This window comes from Pelodiscus sinensis, chromosome 27 (genome assembly GCF_049634645.1).
Source record: "Pelodiscus sinensis isolate JC-2024 chromosome 27, ASM4963464v1, whole genome shotgun sequence".
NCBI classification, from domain to species: Eukaryota; Metazoa; Chordata; order Testudines; family Trionychidae; genus Pelodiscus; species Pelodiscus sinensis.
The window spans coordinates 5080846-5095687 of NC_134737.1; the positions used below are offsets into that span (position 1 = coordinate 5080846).

Below are 14842 nucleotides of genomic sequence, written 5' to 3' on the forward strand. Positions count from 1 at the left end.
AAACATGGGTTACGTTGTGTAGCGTGGATGCAAATGCCATTAGGACCTTTAGCAAACAGCAGAAACAAGTAGCATGTAGACACTCACTGTTACAGAACTCAAGTGGTTCTGACCACGTTCCATTTGGAAGGCATGTAATAGTGGGTCGAATACCAGGGTGTCTAGTGTATCCAGGCCGGCAAGTATAGTTTGCAGTCTTCCCAACAGGAAAGTAGGACTGATTTCTATACTCGCTCTTCAGCTCAGCAAAGCTTAACCTTGTGGGGACACCACAGCCAACTGGCAAGAACAAAAACACACGTGAGAAAAAACAGGGTGATGAAAAGAATATTTCAGTGATAAACGGAACTCTTCGAAGAGGAGCTTAAAATATGCTGATCTACAGGATGGGAGAAAAGGTTCAGGATGCTTATGTTCTACAAAACCAATTATTGTACTATGAATGCAACAGGAAAAAAAAAAAGAGATTAAAAATCACGGACCTAAATTCCATTTAAGCCCAGAACTCAAATGGTCCCATCCTTCTACTTTACAGTCCCTAGAAATCTCCCGACTCTCTTAAGGATCTAAACTGTAATTTGTTGAGGGGGCATGAGTCCTGCTGAACACAGCCAAAGCCTAGCTGCTTGGCTTTCAGTTGACGATGGGTGGGGGGGGGGGGGGCACTGCAACACTGCAGGGAAAGAAGCAGCACTCATGAAAGCTAATCTATAGCACAGAATACAACCACTTGCTTGTATTGAGTCATGCCCAAGACAACACCAGTGAGGCTAACGCATGCCAGGGATAAATTTACCCACCTCCATTCCCCTCCAACTCCTTCACATCCCCCCAGATACCCTGACATCCTGGTCACTCAGTCACTGTTCCTAACACCACAGACAAATTCCCAGCCGTCTTAGGAAGTCTGCAAGGGCTGCTGCCCCAGTGTATTTAGGGCTGTAAATGCTGCTACTTTCGGACTATTTCTAATCCCACAGTCTGTCTTCCATGCTCACTCCTGCCAGATCTTACTGGTCCCAGTGGGATGAAAGATTATGGAAACTCGAAGCCGTAGCCACACTCACTTCTTTCACAGATGGGAATGGGAGGATCCCAGCTACCATCGTTCTGGCACCGAGGCTCAGAGCTCCCACGCAAGGTGTAACCAGGCTTGCATTGCAACACAGCAACATCTCCAGGGCCGTAGGGGCCCAGTGCCCCATTCAGTCTGCCATTCTCCAGTTCTGGGCTCACGCATGTCACTGAAAGGGGAAGCATAACAACCCCTTAAGACTCCAAAACACAAATGGGACAGAATGGACCCTTTACCCACAGAGCCATGTCCATTTATGAGTCTTTTCCTTCAACCTCATGTATCACTTCCTCTAGTCACCTTTATCCATTCCTTCAACATGAACATTACCCCTCTGCATTCATAGAACCATTCACTACTGGTACAAGTGGATGCGATGCTCCTGAAAATACAGAAGTTCCTTCTGGCAGCCGTGGCTTTTGCTTGTGCATCTCACTGATGGCTTAGACTCAAACTGTGAAATCTACTGAATTGTTGGCTCGTCCCAGAGTTCTCTTGGACTCTTTTAAATCCTCATATGTGTCTGACACACTGAGCAAAGCAAAGGAAAGTAGGAAAGAAAACCAAAATGCATCTTTACATTGAAGAAGGAAGTGGCTCCAAGCTCCAAACATTGTACAATGAAGTTTTGCCTTCCCAAGAAGAGAGTAGCCAGGATCACAATGGTAATTTATATACATCCACCAGCCAGGAAAAAAAACAAAAACAGGCTCCTTTCGGCAACTGAAATTAGACAATTTAGGCTTACTGGTGCATTATACTGCCAGTACTAACAGGTCATTACCCCATACATTCTCATGCTTATGCCATTGTCAAAAAGAGCTTTATGGCAAGAAAAAGGGTTAAGGGGGAAAAATGGGGATGATTCTCTTCAGGAACTAAAGGAGCATACTCTACATACAAGGAAAGAGTGACAAGTGTGTCTAATTACTGAAGAGACTGGTCATAATGGATAAAATATCTAACTTAATTGAGAAATTCAGTGGAATAAGTGCAAGGATCCAAAAAGCCTGCAGTTGACCAAGAAGTTATTGAATATCCTCTTCTCAATCACTTCTGGTTCCAATTTCAAGATGGGACAGACACGGGGCTACGGAGCAAATGAAGATCCAATGGGGATGAAATATAATCAACACTCAAAGCCGTAGCCACACTCACCTCTTTCACAGATGGGGACAGGAGGATCCCAGCTACCATCATTTTGGCACCGAGTCTCAGAGCTCCCACGCAAGATGTAACCAGGCTCACACTGCAACACAGCAACGTCTCCAGGGCCATAGAGAGCCAGTACCCCATTAGATCTGCCATTCTGCAGTTCTGGGCTCACGCATGTCACTGAAAGGGGAAGCGTAACAACTGCTTTAGACTCCAAAGCACACGTGGGACATAATGGACCCTTTATCCACAGAGCACTGGTACAAGTGGATGTGATGCTCCTGCAAATAAAGGAGCTCCTTCTGGCAGCCATGACTTTTGCTCATGTGTTTCACTGGAAGATTAAACATAAGCTGTGAAATCTACTGAATTGGTGGCTCGTCTCAAAGTTTTCTTGGACTCATTTAAATCCTCATGTGTGTCTGACACACAGAGCACAGCAATGGGAAGTATCAAGAAGAACCCAAATGCACCTTTACATTGAAGGAGGAGGTGGCTCCAAGCTCATTTGGATACTGAGCAAAGGAAGATGCAAATGCCCTGCTTTCAGGTTCAAGTAGAGTTACAAGATTTTCCTGCAGGTAGGCCCATTGCTTTTGTCCCCCTGGGTGATTTCTCACAGCTATCATAGTTCTTCCACTATGGGTGGTCCCAGTAAACTTCCCCACATCTTCCAGCCCCCTGCCTTGAGGCCCTGAGCCTCCAACCCCCTGCACTAAGACCTCTCCACCTTCCAATCCTCTGCCCTGACTCCTGCACTGCCACACTTTGGCCTGAGCCCCCCACACCCAACCCCCTGCTCTGAGCCTTCCTAAGCCTCCCAGCCTCCTGCCCTAACTCCTGAACCCCACTCCCTGCCCCAAGCCCCCCAAGCCCTACCCTGAGTCTAGCGCCACTGCGCTGAGCTCCCCACGTTTCTCAGACCCTTGACCTGTCTGCTCACTTCCACCCCCTGCTCTGAGCACCCGCACTCCATCCAGCCCCCGTTCTGACACCTACCCACACCTTCTGCCCTGCATCCTATCCTGCCCTGACTTCTGCACCCTCCAACTCCTGCTCTGAGCACCCCCCAACCCAACCTCCTGTCCTGACATTCCATGGTGAACACTGCTAAGGCCTGGTTGCTGGGTTTCCAGTTGCCAATGTTTAGAGGAGAGGTGTAATGCCATACCACAGGGAAGGTAGAGCTGAACCAGAGGTCATGTTAGCCAATATATAGGAGGGAAAAGATTCACATGGTTGATCTGACCCTAACAGCAGTGAGGCTAATGCAGACTGGGGTAGAGTTCCCTACCTCCATCGCATTCACATTCCCACAAACAGCCTTATAGCTTGACGTGGTTCCTGATACCACCGACACATTCCCAGCCATCTTAGGAAGGCTACAAGAGCTACTTCTCCTGTTTATTTAGTGTTTACAGTAGAAATACTGCCACTTCAGGACTTCTGATTTGAAGGTCCAAGCCAACCAGAGATCTTGTTCAGAGAGCAGGGCTGGTCACCATCCAGCTCTTCCGGGATCTATTTGGAGAGTGGAAAAGCCCAGGCACTATGGAGATGCACTTTGCATAGACTAGGACAGCTGGAGCTGGTATTTGCTTTTCCCTTCCAGATCCCATTACAAGTCCCACAGTCTGTAGAAAAGAGCCTGATTGTAAGAAAAGTGTCAAGGGCAGAAAAAGAGGGATGGAAAAAAGGGTTTCCTATTGCCGATGGGTGGAGGGGAGGGGCAATGCAACACTGAAAGGAAAGAAGCAGAGCTCGTGAAGTCTAATCTATAGGAGGGAATACACAATACAGTTAGCTTCCTCCATTCCTCTCTACTTCATTCACATCCCCCTGTAACGGGGTACACTCACCGCCACAGCGCCACCAGCAGTCGGTCCTGGGAATTAGCTCGGATGGCAGGTGGCGGGATCCTTCTCGGGACACTGCCCTCTGGCAGTGCCCACAACAGTCTGAGTTTCCCCCTTCCGGGGGTGGGTTTTAGGCCGGTTGGCCTACAGGAGGGGTTCCTCCGCCTCCGGGTCACTGGGCGATACGCCTGTCCCACTGCGCAGCCCCTGTCAATTGTCCCCAGGTCTCTAGTCCCACCGCCAGGCCTTGCCCCGGACGCGTAGAAGGGATCAATAGTTCACGGCCCCGGCCCTGCTTCAGGTCCGGGGTTGGAGTCAATAGTTCACGTGCCAGCCTTGCTTCAGGTCCAGGCCACGGGGGGAAGAAGCCTTATATAGACTCACGTCTCTCAGCTCACAGTTCCGGGCAGGGCAGCTGTCCCAGTCCTGCCCCTTTAAGAGGTCCGGCCTCGATCGTGGCTAGGTTCCAAAGCACAATCTGTAAACCCGAGCCCTTGAGCGGGGCAGGGCACCAAACACAAGAAACAAGCCCTGGCCCTGGAGCAGGGTGAGGCAACAAACACCCAGGTTTGAGGAAGCTCCTGGTTCAGGAGCAGGGCAGGCAGCGCACCTGCAGCAGTGGTGAGGAGGAGACTGCCATCCAGTAGGTGGGTGGAAGGGGCCACAGGCCCACGCACTCCACTGCGCCCCGGCCCAGGGGCCCTGGATGCAGCAGTTTAGCTGCTACTGGCTCAGCAGGGGCTCCAGCCAGCAACATCCTGGCCTTGGGCTGCTATCAGCCCATGCTACCCCCTGGGTCACTCCTCGTCTCCCCTTTCGTGGGTACCTGTGTCTCCAGCAGGTCAGTCAGGGAGTCGCAGGTAGTGTTGTCCCAGCAGGGTTGGGGTGGCCCAATCCAGGCTTCGATGGGTTGGAGCTCTGCAGCGTCCAGCTGGTTTGTCAGGCCCTGGGGTTCAGGCAGGCATAGGGGTTCCAGCCGGTCCACCGGCTCCAGCAAACCCTCAGGGTCCAGGTGTTTCCGCAGGCCTCGGGGCTTGAGCAGGACCTCAAGCTCAGGCCAGTCCTCTAAATCCCCAGGCACCAGCAGAGGATAGCTCTGCTGGCTGGCTGGCTTGGCCAGACCTCAGTGGCCCTGGCAGGGAAGTCTTTGCTGGCCTGAGGGAAGGCAGCTGTGGGAGACCCAGGCCAGGTCTCAGCCTCCTCGGCCAGGAGCTCTGGACAGGTCTCTATCTCCCTCAGAGGCTGGGCCCCGACTGTGCTCCCTGGCGCAGTTCTTATAGTCCTAGCCACGTCCCCTGGCTTCCCATCAGGTGACTGGGAGGGGCTACGCTGGGCCCAAAATGGCTCCCAGAGGGGTTCCTCTGCCTCCAGCTCAGTGGGTGGCCACTCTGCCCCACTATACACCTCTAATACTCTGTGATGAATGGGCGTTTTGCTACCCTTTTCTGGACATCGTAGAATCACTGAATCCTGACATACTAACCTTTTCTGAACGTCCCAGCTATTCACTTAACTAAATAGCCCATAAGGGTTAAATCCACAGACTCTGGGTCCTAGACAGTCCCCAAGAATGCTAGGGAAGCAGGAAGTATTTGCAGGTAGCCAGGAGAGCCAATGAAAACAGAGTGTGGGTTTTTAAACTGGAAGCAGTGATCCTCCTGTGGCAGTGTTTGTGAGACTAGTGCAGAACTGGGAGACATGGGGGCAAGTGGATATTTGTATTTTCCCTAATCACAGCTGAAAACTGACCCCAGGAGGACAAAGAGTGCAAAATACAAATCTGTAAGTTACTGATGAGCCAACAGTATGCTCTCGTTCACTCAAATCATTATGTGATCCATAGGCAATATTTGATGGTGGAGGACAAGGTATTTCTGAAGCAAAGAATGTAATCAAGAAAATTTAAGTTTACACTGAAGATAAACTGAAGAGTTTTCACTAAGAAAGTTGTCTCAGATTCACTCCAAATGCTATTTAACCATTCGAAAGCACATTTAACATTGCATTTGAACAACATTCGAAGCATGACTTCTGCTAGATTCTAAAGGTTTTCTGCTTTTAGGCTTGACCCAGCCCTGCACATCCAATGCTCAAGGAGGATGTTTCATACAACATCAGCTTTGGAGGATGGCCTTAACAGAATATGACCTTTCCCAAAATTAGCCTCAGGGAGCCACAATTTCTTGCCCAGCATCTCTGGAAGTAGTATTATTCCACCAGCAGAAAACTAAACTAGGGCATTTCTTATATCATAGCAGATTACAAAAGAGTGGACGTCAGCAGAACAAGAGACTGACCAAGTCCAGAAAGCACCGCAGTACGATTTCATTCCTCTCTCCAAGCAAACACACTCAAAACTTTTACTGTCATTTGGATTAAATGCTAGAGTAAGAATGTACTGACTCCTCTGTAGCACCAGCTATGCTGCCCCATTTCCAGATATGAACTATTCTTAAAATCATTAGTTTACCTTGGCAATGTGGAACCTTCGCACTCCAGTCACTTACATTTCCCACAATTACACACTGTGCAAAAGTTGGTCCAATTAATCTGTACCTAGAGAAAAAGGTTCCAGTTTGTTACTCAAGTAAGCAAAGAACTAGTAAACAGTCTGGCAAGATGGAACATGGTTTCTTTCTGCCAAGAGGCTGAGACAAACCATTGAAAAAAGGTTACATCTCACACCATAGGACCAATGAACACTAAGGCCAGGTCTACACTACACACCTTGGTGAGTGTAATTTCGTTGCTTCCATCTCCATGAGGAACAGTTATACTGGCCTAACCTCCTATGTAGATAGCGCTGTATTAACAGCAGAACTTCTCCCCCAACAAGCTATCATCTCTTGGAGAAATGGATTAGCTATGCTGATGGAGTGGCTCTCCCATTGTTAGAGAAGCATGTTCATACACAACCATAAGGTGGCAGGTGCACTGCCGCATGTGAGAGCCAAGCCCTGTGTAGTTTAAAGGTAATAAAGAGCTACAGACCAGGGGATCTAGCTCCCAAAAATGTTCACAAATGCTTATCAGATGCTTGAGAATATTTTTTAGTTCTTGCAAAGAGATTTGTGCACTCCTTTCTCCAACAAGTGAAAGAAGACCTCATCACCTTTGCAACAGAACTCTTCAAATGGCCAGAAAACTAGTTATTTTACAGGCCGCTGCTCTCAGTGCTTTCCCAAAGGGGTTTAGGTTTGCTGAATAAGCAGCTCTCCCATCCTCTGTTTTTAACATTTTAGGAGGAAACGTTTGAGCTGCCAGCATTCTACACCTTAGAATTATCATGCTTTCCTAAGTAAAGTCCTGCCATAGGAAGAAAGGGTAAAAACTGGTCAGGAACAATTTCAGGCAGCAAATCAGAAGGTTTCTAACCAACAGAAGGTCCAGGAACAGTCAACCAGCAGTAGTTAGTTGTAAGGGCTACCAAATAAATGAGAGAGAGAGCTGGACAAGTTCATAAGAGCAGCTCTAGGAAGGGGCTTCTAGTGATGGGAAGGCTCAGCAACCCTGGGGTTTGTTTTCTGCTTATACATCATATTTCTAAAGGCTAACACTTTGAGATCTCAGCCAGTTACCTGCGACAATAGGAAGGGATTTCCCACCCAATGTATTCTGAGCTGGTTTCCTTTATCTCCTTTTTTTAACCATTGGGGATGGCCATGGTTGAAGATACGATACTGGATGGGGTAGGCCAGGACTCTGAGGTGGCACCAAGCACTCTCACCACAGTGCTTGGCTTGTTGACAGCTTTTGCTTACAACATCCTTTGGCTCTAGTATGGAGGGTTGGTGAGAAATTCCCCCAGGACAGATTGAAGGGACTTTGGGGAGGGAGAGGAGGCAGGAGAGGTTTGCCCTCCTCTGTAACATGAGAGTCCAAGACATTTGCCAGGATTACCTCCATATATCTAATTTCATCGTTTCCTCGCCATGACAGCAGCCTGAGGAATTTCTGCATCTCAACGCCTCCTATTCTCGGACCACAGCCCATTAAAGGTCTAATCTCCTGTGGGCTGTAATATTTTGGACTAATTTTGGTTGAGTTTACTATATGGTTGACTGTTACTGCTGGTTGACTGTTCCTGAGCAGAGTTGGTGGCCTGTTACATACAAGAGGTCAGATTGGTGATCTGTTGGTCCCTTCCTGCCTTATACTCTGAGACCTCAGTTGAATGAAGCCATAAACTATTGATTTCACAAGGTCTGTCCTGTGGACAAAACAACAACTGCACTTGATGCTATCCTGGGTAATACTGACATCCAGGAGAGACAAAGTTTTGCTTTTGTGGACCAGAAAGAGGTCTGCTTCTATCTGGTGCTGCATCTTAAGGGGGCAACATTCTGCCATTAGCTCCCATCACTCAGACAGAAACCTCTATAACAAGAGATGGCATGAGTCAGAAAGTGCCACATTACCTACAGGATAGCATTCTCTCTCTCTCTCTCTCTCTCTCTCTCACTCTCTCTCATGACCCAACACTTGCAGAAAGATGTCCTCTAAGGGCCCCTGGCTGGAATATTCAATAAGCATGAGTGAGTTAGGTGCCCAACTCTCACTGAATGAAAACTGTAGCTAGTTGGTTCACTTCCTTCAACTCCTTTGATAATAACAAGCATAATTCTTAACAAGGATCCAGCCCACGGCTACAGATTTATAACACAGCACTAATTTATGTTCTTAAAGTTAAAGTAAGCTTTCTAGTCTCATTTTGCCAGTCTTCACCAGAAGTTTTACATCAGTCTAGATTCTGTCAATTAGTCAAAAGCAGCAACTTGCCACTCACCCTTCATCACAGGAGAAGTTTGCTGTTGCACCAAATTGGAGATCAATGAAATCAACCCTTCCATGCTCTATTTCCGGGGCTTTACATTGTCTTCCTAAAAAAGAACAAGACTAATATAACCTCATACTACCTTAATAGGGAAAAATGGGATAACTTGCACCTCTTAACATAATAAATACTATAGCCCATCAAAGCCTATGGTATGTATACTATCAGTATCTATCGAGAGGTTAGCACTAAAGGCTACAGAGGAGAGCTTAACATCCACATTAAGGATAATTTTGTAATATGCCTTGGGATAAGTGAAGTGAAGTGGAAAAGGGATGATTGCTTGCTAATCCCACACAGACAGTGATTGCATTATATCCTGAAACAAAAGAAGTAAGATCCCCTTGTGGATTTAGTGTAAGTGCAAATATTCATATTGTATACATAAATACCCAGATTCTGAAAACTCATGCGCATAACTTCTTTCGAGTAGGAAGTAGGGATATAAACGACTAGTTGACTATTCGATAAGCAAAAGTTTATCATAGTCGACTAGCGACTCAACTAGTCACTTCCCCCCTTTGCTGCCTCTATCAGAAAGAGGAAGCAAGGGGGAGGGGGGGAAGAGCAGGAGCTAGTGCTCTTGGGAGCAGGCTCAAAAGCCCGCTTCCCTCTAGCACAGTCTCTGTGGGGAGAAGGGGCAGGGGCACAGCGGAGAACTAGCAGCACTTCTGCCTTTCAAATGTAGCAAGAGGATTCTTGCTATGTTTCAAAAGCAGCAGCACTGTGGGGAGCCTGGGGACTCAACCAGTCCCCGCTAGCCCCTCGTTCTCTGCTTTTGAAATAAACAAGAACACTGGGTCTCACTCCCTCTGCCTCTTCAAGGCTGCACCAGGGAGTAGCTGCTGGGTGGAATGCACAGTCTCCCCCCCCCCCCCCCCCGCAAGGACCATATCCCTTGGGAGCAGCCACCAGGCATGACAACCCCCCACCTTGCGCCTTCCCAGGACTAAAGAACGGGGGCGCCCATCTCCTTCTGTTAATCTCCCACACTCTTCCCTAAGCCTCCCCCCACCTCCCAGCATTGCCAAGTCTTTCAAGGCAGTGGTCTGGTGGGGTGCAGGAACTGGGGCAGTACTGGGGGAGGGGGTGAGAGAAATGCAGGACACTGGAGGGTGGGGGGAGTGTTGCAACTCTGGTCCAAATTAAACTATGTTTCTATCAGTCTCTGCAGGCTAGCCGTGTATCCTGTAACTTCAAAAACCGGTGAGTAGCTGTTTTTAATGTTTCTACCCCCTATGGCCCCTTTTTGCCATGGAGGACGCCAGACGCACTTTAAAGATTACGTGGGGCACAAGAACTTGCCCCACTCCCAGCGCCCCCCCCCCCCCAGCCAGACAGCAAGGGCTGGTTTCCAGCGGACCGTACCCCTAACTCATTACCAAGGGCCCTCTGTAGCCCTGGCCACCAGACTCCGGTAGGACCAAGCGATCTGTCAGTGGGCAGCACCCACCGCCCCGCCCCCGTCACCACGGCAACCCGCCCCCCAAGGGGAAGTGAGAGCGCCCCCCCCCGCGTGCACCCACCGCCCCGCCCCCGTCACCACGGCAACCCGCCCCCCAAGGGGAAGTGAGAGCGCCCCCCCCGCGTGCACCCACCGCCCCGCCCCCGTCACCACGGCAACCCGCCCCCCAAGGGGAAGTGAGAGCGCCCCTCCCCCCGCGTGCACCCACCGCCCCGCCCCCGTCACCACGGCAACCCGCCCCCCAAGGGGAAGTGAGAGCCGGAAGCCAAGCGCTAAAAAGGGCCCAAGGCGGAGAGCAAAGGGGCGGGGCCACGGGGGAACGAGGCCCGGGGGCGGGTGGGCGAAGTCGCGGCCAGAAGCGGGAAGGGGGCGGGGCTACGGACCGGAAAGGGGGAGGACCTTGGAAAAACGGGGTGCGGTGGGGGGGGCGGCTCCCCGCTCCTGCCCCGCCCGCGACACTCACCCCGCGCCCCGCTGGGAAGCAGCGCGAGCGCCAGCAGCGCCCAGAGAGGCGCCTCCCAGCGTATCTTCCACCGCATCTCCATCCTCGGCCGAACCCCGCCCGCTCATTGCGCCTGCGCAGCCGCGAGCCGCCGATTGGCTGAGGCGGCGTGCCGGGGGTTGGGCGAGCCGTTGCCGCGGCTAACGGCCATGCGGAGGGGCGGGGGCCGCGCGTGGGTGCCCTGGGCTCGCGTTTCCCAACCGTTTTTTTTTTAAATAAAGTGCCCCCCGTTTTCAGACACGCGCAGAGTGTTTCCACCGTTGCGACACGTGTGTGACCGTTGCCGGGCGGGCGATGACGTGTGTGGGGGCGGGAAGCACAACCCCCATAAAGCGCTGCACCGCTTCACACCCCCATTCCCGCTCCTCCAGCCGTCAGAGGGGTGGGGTCCCCCCGACTTCCCCGGAGCACCCCGAGGGTGCTCCTCCCGCCGGCTCAGACACACTGCTCCGGCCAGTGCGCTCAGGTTGAATCCCGTGAGCTGCAGCGTGGGGTTTCGTGCAGCGCACCCCCGTGTACCAGGGTTACTCATTTCATCGCACTGCGGCTGCTCTTCTAAGGCTGCATTTACACTGGCAGCTTCGTGCAGAAGAACGGCCGTTCTTCCGCAAAAACTTGCCCACTGTCCACACTGCACGAGTGTTCTTCCAGAAGTAAATTTACAGTCTAGTGTTGTAAAACAGGGCTTCTTCCGGAAGAGTTATTCCTCTCCCCACAAGGAATACGCCCTCTTGAGCAAGTGCTCTTCCACAAAAGGGCAGTTGTAGACAGGCAACATGAATTTCTTGCGCAAGAAGCCCCTATGGTTAAAATGGCCATCAGAGCTTCCTTGCAGAAGAGAGCATCTACACTGCCATGGATGCCCCTGCGCAAAAGTACATCTCTTGCGTAAAAGCACATGGCAGTGTAGACGTTCTCTTATGGAAGAGTTTTTGCACAAGAACTCTTCCACAAAAGAGTTCTTGTGCAAGAAGCTTTCAGTGTAGACCTAGCCTGACTCTGTGAATGAGCGGCAGTCCATAAAACTAACACCATATTTAAACTAAATGTCTCCTGTGTTCATGCAGTTTAAATACGATTATAGAATAAAGACAACAATTAATTTACACGGCTGTGACTCTTTTAGTGATAGAGATGCAGCCGTGTTAGTTTGGTGTAGCTGAAACAAAAGACAGAACTATGTAGCACTTTAAAGACTAACAAGATGGTTTATCTGTGGAAGTGGGTCTGGCCCACGAAAGCTCATCGCCTAATAAACCATCTTGTTAGTCTTTAAAGTGTTACATAGTTCTGTCTTTTGTGACTCTTTTAGGTAGTGCTGATTGCTAATTCGGCTCCTTAACCATTGGGATCTGATGACTGCTGCTGTAAACACTGACCCAACTCCCAGCAAGCCTTTGCTGTTTCTCCCCTCTTCTTGTACCAGTAATTCCTCCTCCCTACTGTCCAACTGTGACCATAACACTTAGGCTAGTTCTACACTGCAGGCTTCTTGTGCAACAACTGTTTTGTGCAAGAGCATGTTCACACTGCCATGTGCTTTTGCGCAAGAGATGTGCTTTTGCGCAAAAGCGTCCATGGCAGTGAGGATAGTCTCTTGTGCAAGAAAGCTCTGATGGCCATTTTAGCCGTAGGGGTTTCTTGCGCAAGAAACCCCTGTTGCCCATCCACACTGCCTTCTTGCGGAAGAGCTCTTGCGCAAGAGGGTTTATTCCTCATGGGGAGAGGAATAACTCTTGTGCAAGAAGCCCTTTCCTCTGATGCTTTACTGTTTATTTACTTGTATAAGAACTCGCGTGCAGTGTAGATGCTCCGCAAGTTTTTATGCAAGAATGGCGGTTCTTGCGCAAAAAGCCTACAGTGTAGACGTAGCCTTAAAGTTTGGTTGCAGTAAATACAAGCAGCGGAAGGCTTAAAGTAGAAGTCATTAGCATACTCTCTGCCAGCAAAAACCTGCAGTGTAGATATAGCCTTAGAGCTTACCTGTATGAGGAAGCAGATTGGTTATTCCATCTCATCTATGCCATTCTAATATAAGAACATAAGAATGGCCATACTGGGTCAGATCAAAGGTCCATCTAGCCCAGTATCCTGTCTGTCGACAGTGGCCAATACCAGATGCCCCAAAGGGAGGGAACGCAACAGGTAATCACCACGTAGTCCCTCTCCTGTCATCCATATAATTCCCTTGTGGACACTCATTTTGGAAGAGTGCTCTTATTTTAAAATAATTACTTAATCAGAGTAGAGCATCCATGTGATGGACCCATACTGGAATATAATTGGTTCCAGAGCAGTTATTCTACTATAGTTATGCCAGTCAATTTCCCCATGTAGAAAAACCATTAGGCTACATACCAGTATTAGACAACCCTGTTACAATTGTGACAAGTCTTCCCCTGGCAGCATAGGGGGCCTGGAGTTGACATATGGTTTGTGGAACTGCCAGTTGTTAACTCCTTGATTAAGGATACGAGTCATAAAATGTTAGTAGTGCAGCTGGCATTCACAAATGCCTTCAATCAATGTATAGTTATTTCTATAGTTTAAGGGAGGCATTTGCTTTTTTGCATGCAGGTTCTTCTTTTAGCTTTAATAAAAATGAAAAGTTCAGCATATGAACCTCTGCATAAAAAATAGGGCAGGCAAGGTCTCCAAAAATAGGCATCATCAATTTCTGCATCATGAAGGTATCGAGATTAATTTTTAAAATGTGTTGCATGCAGTAAATTCACAAATTTCTTTTTTTATGCATATTTATTTTTCTCAGATAACAATATATTAAAAATTCCAGACAACATTTTAAGCAAAGATTTTGATTTAATAAATTAATCTGTACTTTCAGGCTTATAAAGTCATTTTAAAATAAGCAATCCAAGAAGAAATAAATACTGATGGCAAACTTTCATCATAGTCTGTAATTTTTAACCCCCTCTAAATATAAAAAGTTTGTAAAAAAAAAAAAAAAAAAAAAAAGCGGATAGTCTCTACTATAGTGCGAGGGGTATCAAGTGCTGTTTTTGAAGAGCAAGTACAACTAAAATGAGATAGGGATGGCAGTCATGATTTTATAATCCAGCAATTCTGCAAAATTAAAGGTTCCTTTCATGCATGTGCACATGCACACAGACATTTTTAAAGAAAATAGCTGTGACAGTCAATGAATCATGCTCAGGAGAAAGTTCAGGATCTTGTCTTTGCAATTTCTCATCAAGGCAGGCTCAGCAGCATTGGGTCCATCTCTTCCATGTGACAGATTGCTTAGTCACTTCTCAGAGAGGAGAAGTTCTATGAAAGGGAAAGAAGGGCAGAGCATAATCTGAGTAGTAAGCATCCTTGATGCTGCAATGTGTCTTGTTCATCTTGGAAGTCTGCAGGCAAGTTTGCATGGACAAACAGCATAAGGACAGGAAAGAGGACAATCCAAAAGCTACAGTCTGGTGCTATGTAAAGTTGAACTTGATGAACCAAACTTCTATAAGGATCTAATGGAAGCAGCTGTAGTAACAACTTAAACTGTCTGCTAGGGCTTTGCATTTTCCCCTTGAGAACCTCATTGTAAGAATGTATAAAATACCCACAAAAAAGATGGAGAAAACGCTTCCATGCTCTGAACACGAAAGAAGCAAAATGCATGACCATGAGGAGAAACTGTTTCTTGTCTGCAGAAAAGGATATACCAACGTTAAAACAAAACTAATTTTTATTTCCTGCCAATCTTTATAAAAATGTTATTGCAGTTGTATTACTTTCACTTAGGGTATGTCTAGACTACATGCCTCTGCTGACAGTGGCATGTAAATTAGACATACCGACATAGTCAATGAAGCGGGGATTTAAATATCCCCCGCTTCATTAGAATAAAAATGGCTGCCGCGTTGTGCCAGCTCAGCTGTTTGTCGGCACGAATTGGCAGTCAAGACAGGAATTGGTCCACAAGGATAGCCTTTGCCAA

General features: G+C 48.4%; 1 protein-coding gene across 1 annotated transcript in view; it reads right to left on the reverse strand.

The window, feature by feature from the left end:
- CR1 (complement C3b/C4b receptor 1 (Knops blood group)) overlaps positions 1-14842 on the reverse strand; it is a 297719-nt gene that overhangs the window by 20675 nt on the left and 262202 nt on the right. The window contains exons 83-84 of the mRNA XM_075909850.1: positions 1068-1244; positions 88-279 (exon numbers count right to left, since the gene is read on the reverse strand). Of these exons, the coding sequence (XP_075765965.1) occupies positions 88-279; positions 1068-1244 (369 nt within the window). The remainder of the gene's footprint in view (positions 1-87; positions 280-1067; positions 1245-14842) is intronic.